General features: G+C 52.8%; 6 protein-coding genes across 6 annotated transcripts; 3 read left to right on the forward strand and 3 right to left on the reverse strand.

Moving 5' to 3' along the window:
* Positions 1-199: 199 nt before the first annotated feature.
* Positions 200-4,262, reverse strand: IAR55_005273 (uncharacterized protein; the record flags this gene model as incomplete). The annotated part of the gene is made up of 9 exons (XM_066948365.1): positions 200-2,487; positions 2,536-2,595; positions 2,653-2,778; positions 2,831-3,172; positions 3,234-3,348; positions 3,405-3,474; positions 3,527-3,847; positions 3,915-4,032; positions 4,250-4,262. The coding sequence occupies 9 exons, from the start codon at positions 4,260-4,262 to the stop codon at positions 200-202; spliced, it is 3,453 nt and encodes a 1,150-aa protein (XP_066800933.1).
* Positions 4,263-4,922: 660 nt separating this feature from the next.
* On the forward strand, positions 4,923-9,055 carry IAR55_005274 (uncharacterized protein; the record flags this gene model as incomplete). The annotated part of the gene is made up of 17 exons (XM_066948366.1): positions 4,923-5,146; positions 5,218-5,353; positions 5,412-5,677; positions 5,729-5,852; positions 5,919-6,407; positions 6,472-6,609; positions 6,661-6,751; positions 6,805-6,906; positions 6,972-7,288; positions 7,359-7,458; positions 7,515-7,618; positions 7,688-7,811; positions 7,895-8,347; positions 8,410-8,534; positions 8,628-8,727; positions 8,789-8,871; positions 8,942-9,055. 17 exons carry the CDS (start codon positions 4,923-4,925, stop codon positions 9,053-9,055), a joined length of 3,090 nt encoding a protein of 1,029 aa, XP_066800934.1.
* A 534-nt stretch (positions 9,056-9,589) lies between these two features.
* On the forward strand, positions 9,590-11,947 carry IAR55_005275 (uncharacterized protein; the record flags this gene model as incomplete). The annotated part of the gene is made up of 6 exons (XM_066948367.1): positions 9,590-9,947; positions 9,999-10,369; positions 10,572-10,677; positions 10,776-11,014; positions 11,159-11,448; positions 11,515-11,947. 6 exons carry the CDS (start codon positions 9,590-9,592, stop codon positions 11,945-11,947), a joined length of 1,797 nt encoding a protein of 598 aa, XP_066800935.1.
* A 387-nt stretch (positions 11,948-12,334) lies between these two features.
* On the reverse strand, positions 12,335-15,359 carry IAR55_005276 (uncharacterized protein; the record flags this gene model as incomplete). The annotated part of the gene is made up of 6 exons (XM_066948368.1): positions 12,335-12,472; positions 12,536-13,543; positions 13,596-13,759; positions 14,051-14,699; positions 14,767-15,101; positions 15,203-15,359. The coding sequence occupies 6 exons, from the start codon at positions 15,357-15,359 to the stop codon at positions 12,335-12,337; spliced, it is 2,451 nt and encodes an 816-aa protein (XP_066800936.1).
* Positions 15,360-15,668: 309 nt separating this feature from the next.
* IAR55_005277 (uncharacterized protein) lies at positions 15,669-16,421 on the forward strand (the record flags this gene model as incomplete). The annotated part of the gene is made up of 3 exons (XM_066948369.1): positions 15,669-15,762; positions 15,875-15,948; positions 16,032-16,421. 3 exons carry the CDS (start codon positions 15,669-15,671, stop codon positions 16,419-16,421), a joined length of 558 nt encoding a protein of 185 aa, XP_066800937.1.
* Positions 16,422-16,789: 368 nt separating this feature from the next.
* Positions 16,790-19,394, reverse strand: IAR55_005278 (uncharacterized protein; the record flags this gene model as incomplete). Its single annotated transcript, XM_066948370.1, has 12 exons — positions 16,790-17,146; positions 17,239-17,441; positions 17,503-17,807; positions 17,850-17,994; positions 18,053-18,335; positions 18,400-18,651; positions 18,727-18,799; positions 18,863-18,951; positions 19,038-19,104; positions 19,159-19,174; positions 19,245-19,260; positions 19,329-19,394. 12 exons carry the CDS (start codon positions 19,392-19,394, stop codon positions 16,790-16,792), a joined length of 1,872 nt encoding a protein of 623 aa, XP_066800938.1.
* Positions 19,395-19,430: the final 36 nt, after the last annotated feature.

Here is a 19,430-nt window from a genome sequence, read left to right on the forward strand (position 1 = left end):
AAACCGTAAAAATCTGTGCATGTGGTTTCCTACGCTCCTTTCTCGGTGTGAATATTCGTAACCTCTATAGACAAGACATGAATCGCAATCAATGGAGTGGATGATGATGCTCCAAAAAAGATGAAAATGGAAGAAAGTATCCTATATACAAGAAGAAATCATGCTCCCCTTTTTCCTATACCTCCGCCTCGAAAACGCCTCAAGCAGAAGCGCCGGGCTGGAAGACGACACGCTCTTGCATGTTGATGAAGATGTCGTCTGCAGGATGTCGGTAGAGAGGCTGCTTGAGGAGACGTTGGTCGAGGTAGTGACCGATGAAACCGATGGATCGACCGAGGACGAAAAGACCGTTAAGTGTACCGTTCTTGAGGTACTCAGCGGCCTCCTCTTCGGTGAAAGCACCACAGCCAGAGAGCAAATCGCAGAAGGAAGCGGCGATAGCACCGTCCACGTTCAAGATCAAAGTGTTGGACTTTTGTGTGGTGACATCCTCGACAGCGAGAGCAAAGTCAAGGGTCTTGTGGTTGGGGAAGTTCTTCTTGACGTAGTCGACAACGAGAACAACTCGGAGATCGGGGTTGGTCTTGCTCTTGATCTTGTGACCGATACCGGGGATGAGCTTGTTCGCTTTTCGCATGGAGTCAACGAACTCTCGAGGGGTGGCGCCGGAGCCGAGGCCGCGAGAGAATTCAGCAGCGGCACCGTCGAGAGCACCACCAAATCGGTCACCGATGGTGAGGAGACCGGCAACAAGGGAGGAGATGAGGTCCTTGCCAGCACGAGCAGTGATGATGGTGTTCATAGCACCGGAGACGGCAGGTCCGTGGTCGGCTGTGAGCTGAAGAACCATCTCGATGAACTTGCAGGCGTACGCAGGCAATCGTCGCTTGAACCAAAGCAAGGAGATGACTCCTCCGATACCGAGCTCCTCCTTGAAGACGTCGGAGATTCGCATACCAGCGTACATGAGCTCCTGGCCACGCTCGTCGGAAATGGTAGAGATGAAGGCGGCAGGTTTTCGGATGAGACCGAGTTTAGAAGCCCATTGGTAGTCCATCGGAATCTGAGGGGGCTCGACCTCGGGTTTGGGAACGATCTGACCAGAGGCGATGAGCTTCTCGTAAACAGCCTTGAGGGTCTCGGGGAGGTCCTCAAAGGTGTCGGGGACGATGAAACCAGCAGCTCGCATAGCTCTGTTCTTGGCGTCGGCAGTCTCGACGTCAGAGTTGGCCATAGAACCGGCGTGACCGAACTGGACCTCGGAAGTAAACATCTTGGCACAAGTACCGATCGCCCAAGCGACAATAGGCTTCTTGATCGTACCGTTCTTGACGGCCTCGATAACTCGGTACTCCTCGGTACCACCGACCTCACCCAAGAGCAAGAGGAGCTTACAGTCGGGGTCCGCCTCATATCGCAAGAGATGGTCAATGAACGAGGTACCAGGGTATCGGTCACCTCCGATGGCAACACCCTCGTAGACACCGTTGGTGGTGTAAGAAAGGATGTTGTTGAGCTCGTTGGACATACCTCCGGACTTGGAGACGTAACCGACAGAACCGGGTCGGTAAAGCTTACAAGCGATCAAGTTGTCCATCATACCACCGGTGTTACCGATTCGGAAACAACCAGGCTTGATACCACCAACGGTAGCAGGGCCAATGATGATCACACCCTTCTTGACAGCAAGGTGGAGTAGCTCACGAGCGTGTCTCTCGGGCACACCTTCAGCGATGATACCGATTGACTTGATTTGAGGGTGGGTGAGGATGTCGAGTGTAGAGGCGTACACAGATCGGGAAGAGCTGAAGTTGACAACCACGTCCACGTCCGGGTGCTTCTTGGTAGCCTCAGCAACGGAAGTGTAAACGGGAAGGAGAGTCTCCTTGGTACCCCAGTAGAACTTCTGGATGTGGTGACCACCGAAGGGATAGATCATAGCAGCGACAGAGGGGGTCTTTCGGCCACACGAGAAGTCGAAGTCAAGCATACCCTGGATAGCACGGGGCTGGAGACCGAACACGAAAGATCGGGTGTCGGCGTCGAAAGGTCGGAACCAAGGTCGGGATCCGTGGACCTCGGTTTCGAAGCGGACGATTTGGTCGTTGGGTTGTTCCCGGGAACCGTTGGCCTTGATAGAGCCGACAGGATCCTTGGAGGCGGGGGCGTCACCGTCCACACCGTTGGGAGGTGTTCCAGGGGCGGAAGCGATGGGAGTGACGTCCCGGGTGGCGGCGGAAGGAGGTCTAGCAATGCCGAGAGCCATAGGGACAATGGCGGTGATGGGAGACTCGGGACCGTAGACCTTCATAGGTACGCCAATGGACTCTCCGCAGAGACGCATAGCCTTGAGACCCTCTTGGTAGTTGGGACCAGCACGTCGGACCCAGATGCTGACTTTGTGTCGTTGAAGACCCTCTTGGTACTGCTTGAGCGCTCTGATGATACCCTTGAAGGTAGCGGCGACATCAGAAAAGTTGGCGGCACCTGAGTTGAAATTAGCTCTGGACGGAAGATGTTGATGTCCCTACTCACCACCACCGATGATGAGAACCTTGCCTTCGGGGTGGGGCTGTCCTCGAGTGATGAGGTCGACTGGAAGCAGTGTCAGCTCGAGGATCAATGTACCATACGAAGAGATCACAAACGCACTGATGGTCTTGGCGTACTCGTAAGTCTGACCCTCCGTAGGAGCACCAGAGTATTCTCCGTAGTTGGCAAGCTCGTGAGCGAAACCAGCAGCAGCGATAGCGTCAGAGTAGACGACGGAAGCACCACCTATATTGAGTTAGCTCAAATATAGTGTAATTGAGGGCAACGAAATACTCACCACCAGCGACCATGGTCCAAACTCGACCCTCTTGGTTAAGGACGGTGAGCTTGAGGGAAGCACCGGTGGAAGCGTCAAGCTTCTGGATGTACGCCTCCTCCTTGGTCAAGTCACGACCGAAAGGCGCGGGCCAAACCATGGGGGGTCCTCGGTCGGCCTTGATACTGGCAGACGCGACATTGTTGACGGGAAGGGAGTTGTCTCGAGCAAGAGCCCACTTGGGGCCACAGAGGAAGTCGGCAGTCTGGTCGAGCTTGGCAGCCATGTCGAGGTAGTGAATTTCAGCGGTCTTGCCGGGGGCAGCGTCGAGAACGACAAGAGGGTTAATTTCGAGGTAAGCGACTGCACGAATCCACGGTTCATCAGCGCTGGTCCCAGGAAAGGCACAAACTGATCCACTTACAGTGCAAGTCAACGTAAACGGCGTAGAGCCTGATCAAGAAGTCACAGAGGACATCCTTCTTGGTTGGTGCAACGTGCTCAAGAAGAGTGCTGATGATGGTTTCTCGGGTAGGGAACTGTGAGAAGTGGTGTCAGTACCCTACTCAAACTTATAAAAGGGGAGGTAGCTCACCTCCTCTCCAACAGCAATCAACAACTTCAGGGCCTTGGCGTCAACATCTCCGACATCGACACCACCCTCGCTAAAATAGATGCCGTCAGCCCCGATTTCGGGTTCGAATACAAACGACTCACTGGGTGAACAAGATCCAGTCACCTTCTCGAGTGGAGTTGATACAAACGTAGTACTCGGTGTCGGCAGGGTGAGGGGTGAAAGGCTCGATGATGAAGGTGTTGAGGGTACCGGTCGTCTTCTCGACAGTGACGGGCTTACCAGCTCGCTCCTCGATCCAGGCAGCAGTGGTTTCCCAGTCCTTGTTGAGACAAAGAAGACCGGCCTTTCCTCGTCGCTTGATGAGCTGATCGGGCTTACCGACGAGCTTGGAGGTGAAGACCCATTCGGGGAGACCAAGTCCGGGCTTGATAGGGGGAGAAAGGGTCTTGGTAACGGGGTCGCTACAGAGTGTACAACATCAGCTGCAACTATCAGAACACGCATACCCAGCAAGGTCGAGACACTAACAATTCGACTTGAGCGACCTTGACGTCAGTGAGAGAGGACTCGCCCAAGGTAGCGATGGGAGTAGGGGATCGGTTGAGCCAGTAAGAGACGAGCTGCTTGGCATCGAACTCGCGGATGGCTGAGAGAAGGGGAAACAAGTAAGAGTCAGCTGGTGAATTCCACAAAGGACCGACGGTGGGGGGTCGGCGATCATTTCAAGGTCATCTTGCTCAAGCATGAAGTAGAGTGTGACTACACCCTACCTCACGTCTTTGAAGCGATACCAAGCGTTTTCGGCCGACATGGTTGGGGAAGAGAGCTCGCACAAGCATGACCGCAAGCCACTCGTCACTCACCCTTTGTAGACATGATGGAAGAGGATCAAGGGAGTATGTGTGTGAAGTTTCGAGGCTATAACCACGTTGGCAAGTTGACGAAAGGCAAGATGGAAGGTAAGATATATCAAAGGGTCAGTCAACTTTCTCGCTTGCGGAATTTCCGCGAGATCCGCAAAACTCACGCGACAGGTGAGATGCAATTGACGAAAGAGGCCGTGGGAGAGAAAGGAGACGAAAGAGAGACAGAAGGGGAGAGGAAGGGATACGACAGAGGACCAAAGCTATGAAAAGCTGAGGAGAAAGAGAGAGAGAAGGAGGAAGGGGGAAAGGAGTAAGATGGGTTAAATGGGTATGGCACGAGGTTGTTCAGTGGTGGTTGCAGAGTGTCGTCCGTCTCCCCAACGACCCCTGAGCATCTTCCCCATCACCTTTCAGAGAGATTCGAAATACATGGAAATAATAAATAATAATAATAATACACATGGAAAGCGGAACGCGCCGAACACTATCAAAGGGGACAAATGACACGTACGTGTTCTGTGCCTGTTGATCCACTTGATTCCGATTCAAGGCATCAAGCTCACACGTGGTAGTAGTGTGGAGGCACGCGAGAGTGGTCTTTGTCAATAGACCCCTTTCGATTCACTTTCCATCTCGTCGACCTCGTCATACCCAGACTACATCGCGCCCAATGTCATCGGCATTCGCATCACCAGCAGCTTCCGACGATATACCCATAGATCCATCACTGCTGGAAGAGGAAGAAGAGGTAGCAGCGGCTGAGAGAGCTGCTCAGGATCAGTCAGACAGCAACGACAGTGAGCCCGAGAGCGATGAAGGGGGGCAGGATCAAGGTGAAGGGCAGGCGCAACGAGCTGGACCCTCAAGAACAGACAGAGATGATGCAGTATTCGAGTGAGTCAGAAGACTCATCAGTCTGCCACGGTTTTGCGTCAGAGATCGAGCTGACGACGAGATCCTTCAAGTCGCCTCGCAAGATTCGTATCTCGTGCCGTGCCAGAGGGAACACAGGGCGGATTGGGAGGTCGAGATTTCCAGCGCGAAATCGAATTGGCAGATGCTGAAGATCTACCTCAAGCTTCTCGTCCCAAGACAGCAAAGGTACATATCCTCCATTCACAAATGCAGTTGAAGCCCACTGACGAGCGGAATCTCACAGCCGCGCCGTGTGCACAAACCCACCCATGAGATACAACGTTTACTAGGTCAAGCCAATATGGCTTACATCCAGTCAGAGCACGAGACGGCTATCGATCTTTTCCTCGAAGTGATCAGGCATGACCCATATGTACTCGCAGCCTGGACATCACTGGCGAGCTGTTATGAAGAGAATGGAGACGGGGAGAAAGCCAGACAAATGAAGTTCCTGGGCGCACATATAGAGAATGAGATCGAAACTTGGAGAGAGTTGGCTATGGATTTCAGGTACGTCGTCGGCATGACATGAGAGGACAGGGAGACTGACGGGATGTGTAGAGACCATGATCAGCTCGAGCAATGTATTTATTGTCTGAGAAAGGCCTTGAGGCTCGATCCAACAGACGTGGGATTGTTGTGGGAGCTTGGAGCTATCTATCGTCAGCAAGGACAGAAACATCGCGTGAGTTAAGAGGAATACGCATACGCATAGATGATACCAGCTGACGGACCATCTAAACGACCTCAGGCCAGTGATGTCTTCAAACGGATGCTGAGATCTGACCGGACTTTGGCGCGCGATTTCAACTTCGTCATGGAGTACTTCCCTATCATGATCGAGACTCATCAGCGACCCTTTGTCACCAAGATCCAACGAGAAGCCTTCGATTTCCACATCGACGCCTTTGCCTCCCCCGGTGATCACGGGAGACGGCGGGAACAGAACACCATGAACCTCGATCGAGTCATCGAGCTCGCAGATGGTCTGTTGTCGCTGGATGATCTGGATCAGGCTTTGGAAGTGATCAGAAGGGGACAGAGGTGGATGCAAGGCAGAAAAAGCCAAAAGAAATGGGATACATACGAAGACGATAGGGAGTACGACCCTCCCGGGACGCAGAGACCTTCAGCGGATGGCAAAGAGCTGGAAGAGAATGAAGGTTTCGCTCTGGACATTGCTCTGAGACATAGATTGGCAATGGTCAGGATCAAGCTCGGTGATGACGATGAGGCTTCCGTGAGTCCATTGCGGCCACATGTCCAGTCTCTGCAGCAAGCTAATGTGATGGTTGGTGATCAAGATACACATCAACGAGATCCTTGCTCTCGACGTCATGCAGTATCACTCTTTCTTCCTTGAATTGGGAGATGCTCTCATTCAGCGAGAGATGTGGGACAAAGCCCTGGAATGCTTTGGCGCCGTCCAAGAATGCGAGGATGTGAGTTGCTTGGGCAGGGGATGCTCGACTTCCAACTGACAGTGTACTCAGCTGCCCGACGATCCTGCACACATTTACGCTATCGGTCTATGTCAACATCACCTTAAGAATTTACCGGAAGCTCATGAAGCCCTTCAATGGGGTGAGATACCTCAATGCTTCCCTTGGTATTCTAAGCTCATCATTGATCCCTAGTCGTTTCCAATGACCCCGAAAATATCCAAGCAAGATTGCGGCTCGCAAATGTCTTGGAGGATATGGGACGCAAAAATGAAGCTCTGGAGCTGGTCTCGGACGGTATGTATCAGGCGAAACGAATTCCCTTCATTCTGACTTGACTTGACCTTTTGTGTGCCTCGCAGTCATTCGAACTCGAGCTCATCGTGAAAAGGATACCAACGCCCAACAGCGCTCACGACAGCAACCCCAAGAAGAACAACAACCACAACCGCAGCAAACCACTTTGACCAAATCCGAGCGGGCGGCCAATAAGAAGCTGACGAAAAGAGTCTTGGAGGATCAGATGCGAAGTCAGATGCAGAATTTGTGGCAGGATGTCCAAGATTCTGAATTGGGAACCGAACAGGGGGATGTGGGTGCCTTGGATCGCTTCATTCAGGCCGCGGGGACAATGATCGAAAACTATCGATTGAACAAGGGCAACTTCACGAAGAGCAGAGTGTGTATTGCCTTCTGACAAACTATTTGATTAAAGTCCTTTAGCGAAGGAGCTGATCTGTGTTCGACAGGGCGTGGTCAGGGTCCTGAAACGGCGTAAAGTCGGAAGAAGGAACGACGTCGATTCCCAAGCTCAAGAGATGCAAGACCGTCTGGAGAGGATGTTAGGGTGTACGTATGCCTGCCTGCCATCATGAGATAAAGAAGCTGATTTCGAAGGCACATAGTTGAGGATGACGCTCCCATGGAGGCGGGATCATCGTACACCACTTTCCGTCGCACAGAATTCTATGGCTTGAACTATGAACAGTGGCTAACGTTGATGGTCAAGGTCAGTGCGACTGGATAACTTCACAAGTCTCACGTAGCTTTTTGTGTGGTGACTGACACCTCCTCGCAGTACTGTTGCGTCCTTATGGTAAAAGACGAGGGCGACATCGCTTTGGATATCCTCGAGCATGTTGTTTGGTCCGGGCTGTTCCACAACCGGCGTTGCGAAGTAGCATTGCGGTTGACTATAATCGGTGGGTGACTGAGTGGCTGGCCCATTCCTTTGGCATATCCTTGTGTCTACAGGAAGCTGACAAGACCTATGTTGCTCTTACAGCTTGTGCGATGCATTTACGCGCGTATGACAAGATCGTAGACAATTGCAAACGTCTTTCCCAAATACACCAATTCCTTCCATCCCCACTCCTTCTTCTCCTCGGCGCTCTCACGTCGGGAGGTCTTAAAGCGCAGGCTGCATGGTCGACACAGCCTATTCAGAGCTATATCAGTCGAGAAATGAAGACTCACGATTGTGCGGTAGTAGGGGAGAAGTTGCATTTCAGTGCTCCAACACGCCGTTGGACGCTCAACCGAGGTCTGACAAGGAAAGAGAGGGACGACGAGGAACTGGCTGACGAGGCCGAAGAATTACCTGGAGAAGGAGAAGGAGCTGAGGCGAACGAAGATGATTGGGGTGGTAAACCCGACTTGCCGAAGAAAAGATCACCATATCTCAACGTGCTGCATGCTCAACAGATGATGACGTCGAGAAGCTACCAGAGTGCTTTGTGTGAGTTGGTTTCTGCCCCGTGAACAGAGCGCACGCTGAGCTTTTGGCCTGTTGAATTCTAGTCTACCTGTTTAGAGCATATGAGCTGGACCAATACAATCCGCTCATCAGCTTGCTTATCGCCCAAGCGTTCTTTGGACGATCGATGAACCGTCAATCTGATAACAGGAACTACCAGATCGCGCAGGTGAGTCGAGTTTCACCGCACAGCAGATTTTATAGCTTCGCAGATCGACGAGTCGTTGGAAGGGTCAAGGCGCTGATTCATAGGTCTGAACAGGGTTTGGCGTTCTTGACGAGATACAGGAAATTGAGTCCCAAAGATGCCGAATCGCAAGAACAGGTAGAATACAATTACGGAAGATCATTCCATGGTATCGGTGAGTGATGCGTGGTTCAGTCCAGCGGAATCACTCTACATGAGCTGAGTGATGTGATCAGGTGTACCTCATCTCGCTGTAGTCCATTATGAGAGGGTATTGGAGAGTGTGAAGAAGCGGATGGACGCGAGTGAAGACTCCGAGGTGAGGACAGGTTCTGATGACCACCTGCAACGATAGGAAAGGTGTCCAAGCTGACTGTGAACGTTTGTAGGCTGTCAGAACCTCGTCCCTTGCTTATGAGGCAGGGCACAACCTCATGCTGTTGTACGCGACTGCAGGCAATACCGAGTTGGTCAGGGAGAAATCGATATGGTTAGCGATATGATGTGCGGGTGAAGCATCCTCGCCTGCGCACCCTATCAAGTGCATGGAACTGTCAAGGAGAGTTGCTGAGGAAGTCGATATGTTGTAAACATGGGTCGTATCACCATCTCTTGGATGTATGATGAGTTCGAGCGTACAGTGTGTGGCTTGATTTCTGTCATATCCGAAGCCTCAAATGCCACGCGTGAATCGAACAAGGTTGCGACCTTTTTCTTTCCTTTTGTCCCGCGTTCAATGGGTCATCATCATCTGCACAGCAATTGATGCATTCACTTTCACCCTCTTTTGCTCTTCTCGCACAGGCGTTATCGTGACACGTCCGCATCCACACTTGGACGACTCCATCCTGCATATACCAGCTGTGGTGGTGGTGGTGGTACCGCTTCCCCTTGGCATTCACTTCGTACTTTTGACCCAGTCGTGAACGACGCATCCTGAAACTCCGATCTACCTCCCTCATCTCATCTCAAAATCCGACCGCATCGCCTTCTCCCACTCCGTGATCGCGCACGTCTCTCTCCCACCCCTCCTCGTCATGTCATCTGACAACGGACCCAATAGGAGATCACGTCTATTGAACAACCTCACCACACGTCTGGCTCTCCCCATCCCTCGACCCGGAGCATCGTCTTCCTCCTCGTCAGGTAATCATCGACGATTGTCCCATTCGGCATCATTACTCCAACCTCTCGCTTCATCACCCACGTCGACACAGTACAACGGAGGAGGAGGAGGAGGAGGGGGAGGGGATCGATATCGAGCTTCCAGTCCTACTTATTCCGACAACATGAGTTCGAACAATCATGGTAGTGGGGGCAATAACGTCCCTGAAGTCGTCCGTTATAGGAATGACGACGATCTAGTCCCACCCGTAGCGCCGTTCGTACCATCCGGTAACAACGATTCCTCCGGACCTGGTGCAGGTGGTCGAGAGGGGGGAGGAGGGTCGAACCTATCCTCTAGAAGATCATCACTTTCCTTTCTTGGTGGAGGAGGTGGTGGTGGTGGTGATAAAGGCGACAAAGATTCTTCACTCTTGAAGAACCAAAGACCATCGTCATTATCGCTCAACTATGTCCCTGCGAAATTCACAAGACTTCACGCACCGGGCGATCACGCCCATCGGAGGACGACGAAGCAGGGTGGAGGCAGAGATGCGTTCGCGAAGAACGCGTCGCGGATGGGCGAGGTGGGCACGGTGGATGATGATGAAGGGGTGGTGTTCCAGTTGGGGAAGGGGGGGTTGAAGAGGAAGAACAAGCCGAAACTGAGATGGAATAGGTTCAAATGGGTGTTGTTTGTGGCCAATACTGTGGTGAGTGTGATCCGTCAAACACTTGATGGCTTTGGTCGTGGTGAACGGAAGACGGAGTGACCATACGAGCGGGGAATGTCGACAGCTGTAAGCTGCAGGAAGTTTGAGCCGTTGTTACCCTACCTTCGGCTGAAAATTAACTGTCGGCGAGAACTTGACCATGATTGGAAGCCTTGCTAATCTTCCCCCTCCCATACCCCAGCTCATCGCATATGGAATGGCATCCCTTGTATCTGCCATCTTGGTCTGGCTCAACGTCTTTTACCAATCCGACGTCATTCGAGTTGGTAACAGAACTGAGCTCATTAGTGAGTGCTCGGTTCGGTATTCCAGCAAAAGGCGCTGCTTCTCCTGAATCTGCTTTCCACTCCGTCAACCGATGCTGATTGACACCTCTTCATCATAGTCTCCACCATCGCCGCGACCCTCATCGTCCTCACCTCGTTGATCGGTTACGCCGGTATCTTATTGAACAATCGAGCCTTCTTGGCCGTTTACACTCTCCTCTTATGGATCTGTTTCGGTCTTATGGTCACTCCCGGTTACATGACGTACAAGCAGAGGACCTTCAATCTGGAAGGAAAGATCAACTCGCAATGGTCGAGAAATCTAGGAGCGCAAGGGAGATTGAGAATTCAAGATGCTGTGAGTGTCGTCGCTTGTTCCATACGGGTTCTGGCCTCTGCCCAAATGGCCTTCCAATTACTTGATCGTGTGGCCTTTTGGTCAACCACCAAGCCTTACTATTTGTCGTGGGGCCATTTGACTAACAGTGTAACCTCTATCTAGCTCCGATGCTGTGGCTACTACTCGCCCTTCGTGGAAGCTACCGTCTCGCCATTGTGTTACGCCCGATCCAACTTCCCGGGTTGCAAATCCCGATACCTCCATCTGGAGCGACGCGTCCTCGGCATCTGGTATGCTATCTCGTTCGCACTTGTCCCCGCGCATCTCCTTATCATCCTCGCGGCGTTGTTGTGCTCAAACCACATCACTTATCGATTCGGAAAGGGTTTGACCCCGAAGAGATACAGGTTGGATTTGGGCAGTATGGCGGTGATCATGGACGAGTATGCGAGGTGAGTTGGGCGGTGTCTGATGCACAAGGTGTGAGATGGAAGGATCGCTGACTCGTTGTGTGATAGCCAAATCGCAGCTCAATATGGACCCAACGTAGCAGCCGAAGCGGTCAATCGATCGTCTGTTGCTTTACCCCTCGGACCAGAATACGACAATGCGTCGTTGTCCGTGCCTACCTCTCGACCGGGATCCATCTCGCACAGCGCCTCATCCCTCGCCCCGCCTTATAGCAACGTTGCCAACCCCCGGTACACCAACAGCGGTGGGGGAGGTAGCGGAGCAGCCACACCGGGAAGTACGAGAGGTGTATCGTTATATGACCCGACGAACCCCAGGGCGAGTTTCGACATGGCCCGAAGGGACAGTGATGCGAGCGGGTCTGTTGGTGCACGGTATTTCGAGACGGAGGCGACGAGATCCAACCATATGGGCGGGACGATGGGAAATGAGAGTGTAGTGAGCTTCTCGAGCGACGATCATAGACAGAATAGGCGGTAAGCCGAGCGAGAAAGAAAGAAAGCAAGAGCTGTCTCTCTACGATATGAGCTATGAACGGAAGGACGATAACGATATCCATGATCAACAAGTAAACTAGCTCGTAGTCTTTCTATACACCATATGACCGGTTATGCCAGATCCTCCCGATTGTCATTTTCGTACCTCTGTTCCGCCCCCTGTTTCGATGGTCATGGGAACGTTCAATTTCAAGTCTGTTGCAGCAAGATCAATGATCCTCTTAGTGATTGAATGTAAACTGTGCGAACTAGATTAAAAATCCACAATTGGCATACTAACACGAGCGTGATATAGAATACTTTTATTCACCCGTCTTTCCTTCGCACCTCTGCCATGTGCTTTTCATCTTGCTATGCCATGCTTTGCACATCAACGCCTGCCCCACCTCCGGTCTCCATCATCCATAGACATCCTGTCTGCCAAAGGTCTTGGTGGGAGTCTACTATCATCGCCCCTCCTTGGTGGAGGCGGTAGGTCGCGAGGCGAGTCTCGTCTCCTGTCTCGATCCTGTCCTTGACGTAAGGCGGGATTCTTTCATATGAGGGAGGGAAGACTAGACCAGCAACTCACCATGGACATCGGGATTGCCATTTGGTCGGGACCACCTCTGATCCTTGCACCCAATCGAGATGATAGGTTCTGAGGAGGGACTTCAGACGAAGGATAGTATGAATCTCCCCCGCCTCTCCTGGGCGGAGAAGGTGGACGGGAGCCAGGGCCGCCTCGGGGTGGTGACGGTCTGCGTGCAAGTCGGAGAGGTGGCGAGAAATCACGAGGTGGAGGCGATAACGGCCGTCTCATAGGGGACAAAGGCCGTCGAACGGGCGACAAAGGTCGTCGGATGGGAGAAAGAGGTCGCCTCATGGGTGAAAGAGGTCGTCGGATGGGAGAAGCGCGACGAAGGTGAGGAGGAGGTGGCGAGAGTGGCCGCCTGTCGCGTCCCCAGTCTCTGCCCCTATCAACGTCTCGATCGCGATCACGCGGTCTCGGAGCTGGATCAAGTCGAGAGCTGAATGGAGGAGGGCCAGATCTGTTGTCTGGTCCGTCGACGACCGGTCGATAAGAATCTCCACGACCTAGCACGCCCGGAACAGAGGCATCTCGTAGGGGTGATCGATCGCCTCGGTGCGGTTCTTGAGGCCGAATCATCCTCCTAGATTCTTCCCAACGCCTGCGGTCTTCGTCATCTCTCTTCCTCAAGATTTCTTTCTCCCTCTCTCTCTTTTCCTCAGCCCTTTTCTCTTCGTCTTCGCGGCGTTTTTTCTCCTCCTCCTCCTCCAATTTGAGTAGTCTGGCTTCTTCCTCCTTCAATCGCTTCATTGCCTCCTGTATCTCCTTGGTCCTTTCTCGAAGTGCAGCGGACGTCTCAGTGGACTTGCTATTTATGGTCTGAGCGGAACCTAACGTGCGATTAGTGGAGTTGTCAACAGGAGTAGTACTGATTCCTGAAGCGTTTCCACCATGAGCACCCCAGCGATTGTTCGTGAGAGGAGCACTGTTGGGTCCTTGCACGACCCTCGGTTGAGCTGGGGCAGGCAGTGCGCCCCGAGGAGGAGATCGAGGAGGTGGACCCCGATTCTGAGCATTGAGGATCAGTCAAAATCAAGTATGGCTTGCTGCTCTTACTTACAGCGTTGCTGGCGAATCGAGGAGGTCCATCGATACCTCTCTCGCGCGGTTCATCGAGAGGTCGAGATCGACTGGGAGGCGAACGGCGAGGAGCGTCCGCCTTTCTATCGTGCACCGAGAAGCGAGGTCCTTGAGGTGGTATCGGACGAGGTGGACTGCGTTGTCCTATATGGCACGAAGCAACGCGAAAGGAGAAGGAAGTTCGAGGCAAACGTAAGCTGGGCGTTCAGATTCTGTATTACAGCACCGCACGGGGAGATGACCACGATCGCGCATATGTGTCGATCGGACAGCAACACGGGCAGGTCGACAGAGGGATCCACCCGACATCCCAATCCTCGACGAGGAAGAATTTCGCGGAAGCATACCCCCGGCTTGAGCATAGATGTGTTCGATGGAGGACGATCGCGGCCAATCTCCACGCTGTGCCAAACTCGAATAAGAACAATAACGTACTTCTGTAATCATTGTCCGGAGGGGGAACATTTGCTCTTCTCCCGCTGTCATCCGATTTGAACCTCTTCGAACCGTTATAATCGTCATCTCTTGCGTTACCGTTTCTTGACGAAGGCGGGGTCCTTTGTCTTCGCCTATCATTGTCAAGCCTTGATGGACCTGAGGGAGGTGCTGTATTCCCGCTTCTACCTTTACGGGCTGCGTAAGCTGTTGCGACAGAATCGGTAGCAGCAGCAGTAGGAGCTGCGCTGTCCACATTCGCTGTTTTAGGGGCAGAAGCAGAAGCTGCCGCAGGACCTGTAGGAATCTTTTTCTTTTCCCCGTCCAATTCAGAAGGAGGAACAGGAGCGGAAGCAGGCTCCAATCCTCTGTTCACTTGACTGTCTTCTTGCTTAGTGCTCTCTGCTGATTGGACTGTACCACCGCTCTCTGCAAGTTGAGGGGATTTCGGTTCTGAAACACCGCTTATAGTTGTCGCTTCTGGTCTATCCCAGACCGTCGTATTGGTCTCCTTGTGATAGTAGAAAGGTCTCTTGTGAGACTTGGACATGACCGAGGTCCATCCTGGTGGTAGAGGCGGCGAAGCTGGTCGAGCTTCTTCAGTAGCTTGACTATTGTCCGTTCCGTTCGTCGCGGTCGTCGTAGATGCCTATAGTATGGAGAAGCAAGAGAAAGGTCGAATGTCAAAATTTGGTCCTGTCATCACGGAGGATTACACCACCAGTGTATAATTCTCGAAGTGGAGCTGGATGAAAACTCGCCTGGTTGTCGGAACGTTCTGCATTCGCCGTTTCAGATCCGGCGGACGCACTCGCAGCATCAGCAGGCCCCGTTTGCTTGGTTGCGGACAAAGAAGAGCTGGAGTCGCGCTTGGGACCTAGAGGAGTAGTCCGATGTCCGGTAGGACGCGAAGTGCTTCGTCTGGGACCTGTGGGAGGGTTTTTGCTGACTGACGGACCGGTCGGAAGGGTTTTACCATTCGTGTTGGTGGTGCTCGGACCCGTTGGTGGTTTGCGCGGTGAAGAGGATCGACGAGCGGTGTGCGATTCTGCTGCGGATGGCGGGAGGGTGACGAAGCAGGAAGCGCATCAGGCATCCGACCTCAAAGATGTGATGGACAGGATTTGGGACTGAGACGCGCAGAGCACTCACCACCAGCGCCACCACCCGCTCCTTCTCCATCCACCTCGATACCGTCCAACGAGATGACATCGTCGTCGTCACCGTCACCGACTCGGCCAGCTCCACGCCATTCATCTACCGGCTCATCGATTCCCCAGTCTACTTCTACTTCTTCTTCTTCTGCCATCGTTTTGTGTGAGAGGACAGGCGTTTGTGATGCAGAAGGGGGTGAACACGAGAAGAGGAAGAAAGGGATAGTGAGATGGGAGATGGGAGATGGAGATGGGATGAACCGAGTGAGTGGCGGCAATAGCGGCGTTAGTTTTTCGTGCAGAGTCGAAGCGTGGAGGTGTTTCAAGGCAGTAAGTTACTGGGGCCTTTCATTTTTGTTGATTTTGCCACTGTATGAGACACATCTGCACAAGAGAACAATCACTTCGAACGGCTATTTTTCAGAGACCCCGACGAGAACACTGACCTGTGTCCGCAAGAGATCATGTCCAGACCTCCAGCTTTCCTCGTACCCATCCTCGAGAGATACCCACTCCAAGCCGGACCACTACTGACGTCTCTGTATGACATCTCGTTGTGTAAGTGCATTCGTCGTCTCAACACCTGATGATGCCCTCATTGTCGCTCTCCCTCCCCTCCTTGTGGTAATGCCCTATTGCCGAGGGCTGATCGTGCTCGCATCATCCATAGCTGTAGGATGGATCGACATCCGGATCCTCCAATTGGAAGGATGGGTCGTCCTCCTTGGTCATAGACGCAAAGAGGCAAGTCCCAACTTCATCGCATCAAAACGACAATTCAGTCCTCTGAACGAACAACGCTGATACCTTTATCTGTGGGGTTGTAGGACCCCGTCCGAGCTGTTGTCCCAACACCGATCCACACCACTTCACTCCATCCGTCCTCACTCAAATCAATCTTCTCCCAACTCTCCAGACTTGACATTGAAAATCTACCCGAGATCATACCGGCTTTAGCACCGACGTTGGATGAACTGAGATCGAGATCGAACTCGAAGACGAATATGGGAGAATCTCACCCGGATCTGTCAAAGGACGAGAAGGACGACGAAGCGGAGGCTGGAGAAAACGATCGGGTAGTAGAAAAGACCAGCGACTCGGAATCAAGGATCGATAGGGAGACATTGTATCTCGCTATCGTCACGCCAGATTCCACAGTCGTATACTATAAGTTATCAAAGGGAATCAAGAAACCGGCAGACGTTCCCGATGAGTAGGGTTCGTCACATGAGAGTGACTCAAGGCGTGGGCACCGGTAGTGCAAGTCAGGACTGGCCCGTCTTCCAACCTCATACCGATAGCTTACGGCTACGGTCAAGGCTCGCTGTCAACGCTCAGGTTGGACTCTACTCGATGTACAGCAACATCTCACGGACGTCGAAAGTTCGGTCCTGCCCTCAAGTCCAACTCGGCAACTTGTCCGGATCAATACACTGGACCCCATGTAGCTAGCTATAGACGCGAGCACATGCATTCGGGTATTTTTGCGTAGTAATGACTTCTTCCTTCCTTTCTCTATGATTGTCACAGCAAGCGTCCGCGTTTGGGATCCATCACTTAGATGAAAGCATTCTCTTGGAATCGCTCAAACTCTAGCGTTTGCCTCAGCAGTCAACTTGGCCTGTCGAACAAGACCTTCAGGAGCGTCACCTCTTGGCATGTAGAGTTCGATCAGCCTCAATCTGTCAGGGACGTTGAACTCCTTGTCCTCGAGCAATGCATTCAACTCCTCAGGAGTGTGAACCGCATAGCTCTGGTATGGGGTCTTGCACTTTTTGCCCGCCAACATGGGGAGGATGAGCTGATGGTCGTAGAGTTGGATGTCGTTGTAAGCGGCGGTCCAACCGTGGATTTGTCGCTCGATCTCGTATCCGTCGTTATTCAGGACGAACAGGTAGGGGTGGACGTCTCGTCGAAGCATTGTGCCGATCTCTTGGATGGTCTGTACGGATACATGTCAGTAGAAGTCGCCACAAGCAAGTGGGTCAGGCAGTACCCGAAGGAAACCGCGAGCGATGAAATGCAGCGACTCACCAACTGCAAACTACCGTCTCCAACGAACAACACTGTTCGTCGGTTCTTGTCCTGCTCGACAGCAGCCATTGCTGCACCAAGACAAGCTCCGACAGACCATCCGATGGCACCCCACAAAATCTGGGCGATGTAAGTGGAGTGCGAAGGGAGTAACACGTTGGTGAGACCGAAGGAGGAGGTACCGGTCTCCGTGATGATGACATCTAGTCACAGAAAGAAGTCAGACTCCCTCGTCTTGTTCAGTTGAATATTCTCCCTACTCACCGGTGTCGGCGAACCACTTGCCCATCCTGGGCCACAACCAAGCATGCTTGATCTCGTCACTTTCAGGCTTTGGAACAATGCCTTCGACAACTCCTGTCTCAAGCTTCTCCTTGACCGACTCGCCCTCAGAAGGCTCAGCCGCACGAGACGACGCGACCTTCTTGAATGCGGGAACAAGAGCAGGGAGAACGTGTCGGATATCGGTAGTGGGGTAAGACGCGTAGCCGATGTTGGTGGTGAAAGAGTGGAGCTCGATAGTAATCTTTGGGTCAATATTGACGGAGAAAGATCCAGAGCTGGATAGCCTGTCAGTGGAAATGCGAAAATCATGAAGAGAGGTGGCTCACTTGAAATCACTCTTCAAAGCTCCAACGTAAAGGACGAAATCGGCACTCTCGACTTCCTCCTTCACCGCAGGGAGAGAGTTGGCTCCAGCGTAACAACCTCCGAATAACGGGTGGTGCTCGTCCATAAGACTCTTACCCATAGGAGCTGCAATCACTTCCTGTCAGCCAACTTCATAATGAGAGCCAAAGGTCGTCGCGCTCACTCTCGAAAACTCTGATACCACTGCCCTCGACGAGCTTCCTGACTTCTCCAGCCATACCGAATCGACCTGCACAGGCGTCGACGAGTACAACAGGCTTCTTCGCCTGCTGGAATCTGGCAGCGATGTCTTCCACAACGTGGGCAGTAACCTCATCGGAGGCTGGGGCGCTGGGGACTTCGGTGCTAGTTGCTTGAGACAGTGCGTTTGGAGCCTTACCGCCAGTCCCGGCGACGGGGAGTGAAGTGGCGGTCGACTCAGGGGGAGGAGCGGAGTGAGGGTGAGGCTGAAGAGGGAATTAGCTGGGCTGTATAATATGGGCGTGGACCACAGGTGTCCAAGTCGCTCACAAGTTTGTCCTTCAGTCCTGCAGAGGAGACCTTGGCGTGTATAGCATCGGTAGGGATCTCTACGTAACCGGGTCGACATTGCTCCAGAACATCCTGGAGAGTCTTGTCGAAAGCTTCGGTCCAAGTGGTGTCTGTCTTGGGTGCAATTGTGTTGAGTAATGCTTGCGAGCAGGAAAGAGGTGCAGACATGGTAGAGAAGGTTGTAAAGGAGTTGGGAAGGTTGAGAGTGTGGTGGAGCAGTGATTCCTTGGCCTGAAGGTTTGCAAGTCAGCGCCGGCGACAGTAATGGAGCGCAAGGGATGGCTGAACGGGAACAGAGAAACGTACCTGCAAGGAAGTGCTGGGTGCACCGACGATGTGGAGCACGGGGACACGCTCAGCGAGAGCGCCGGCGATACCACTGGAAAGCAAGCGTCAGCGTCAGTGAATCTGTAGTCCCCCAGTAGAACGGTTCCGAACCTACCAGAGCGCAGAGAGCTCTCCTACACCAAAAGTGGTGATGATGACTGCGAGAGTACCCTTGACTCGGGCATAACCGTCGGCAGCGTATGCCTGGACAACCACACGAATCGATCGGTCAACGCAGGTCGCAACAGTGGACATGATGGCGGAAAGATCGAGATCATCCATTCACTCACAGCGTTCAGCTCGTTGGCATTTCCGACCCATTGAATTTCGGGGTCTTTCTCGATGTAATCGAGGAGTCTACGTAAGTCGATCAGCTCGATGCCGGAGATGAGTTGACGTGTGAGAGCTCACTCAAGGTTGAAATCGCCTGTCTCCAAGAGAGCAATCGGTCAGCGAGCTCCTCATCGCTGTTAGAGAGATAGGGGAGATAAACACACCTGGCACTCCAAACACCTACATCGAGAGAACGGAGAGACATCAGCTACGACGTCCTTTTGACCTGTTGTCGATCCCGCACTTACCTGCTTGACACCACTCTGCTTGAGTCGTTCGACGACATAGGTTGCGAATTCGATTTTCTCGGACATTGTATGTTGTATTAGAGAGGGGGGGGGGTACTGTTG

The sequence above is a fragment of the Kwoniella newhampshirensis genome, chromosome 11 (assembly GCF_039105145.1).
Source record: "Kwoniella newhampshirensis strain CBS 13917 chromosome 11, whole genome shotgun sequence".
In the NCBI taxonomy this organism is placed as follows: Eukaryota; Fungi; Basidiomycota; class Tremellomycetes; order Tremellales; family Cryptococcaceae; genus Kwoniella; species Kwoniella newhampshirensis.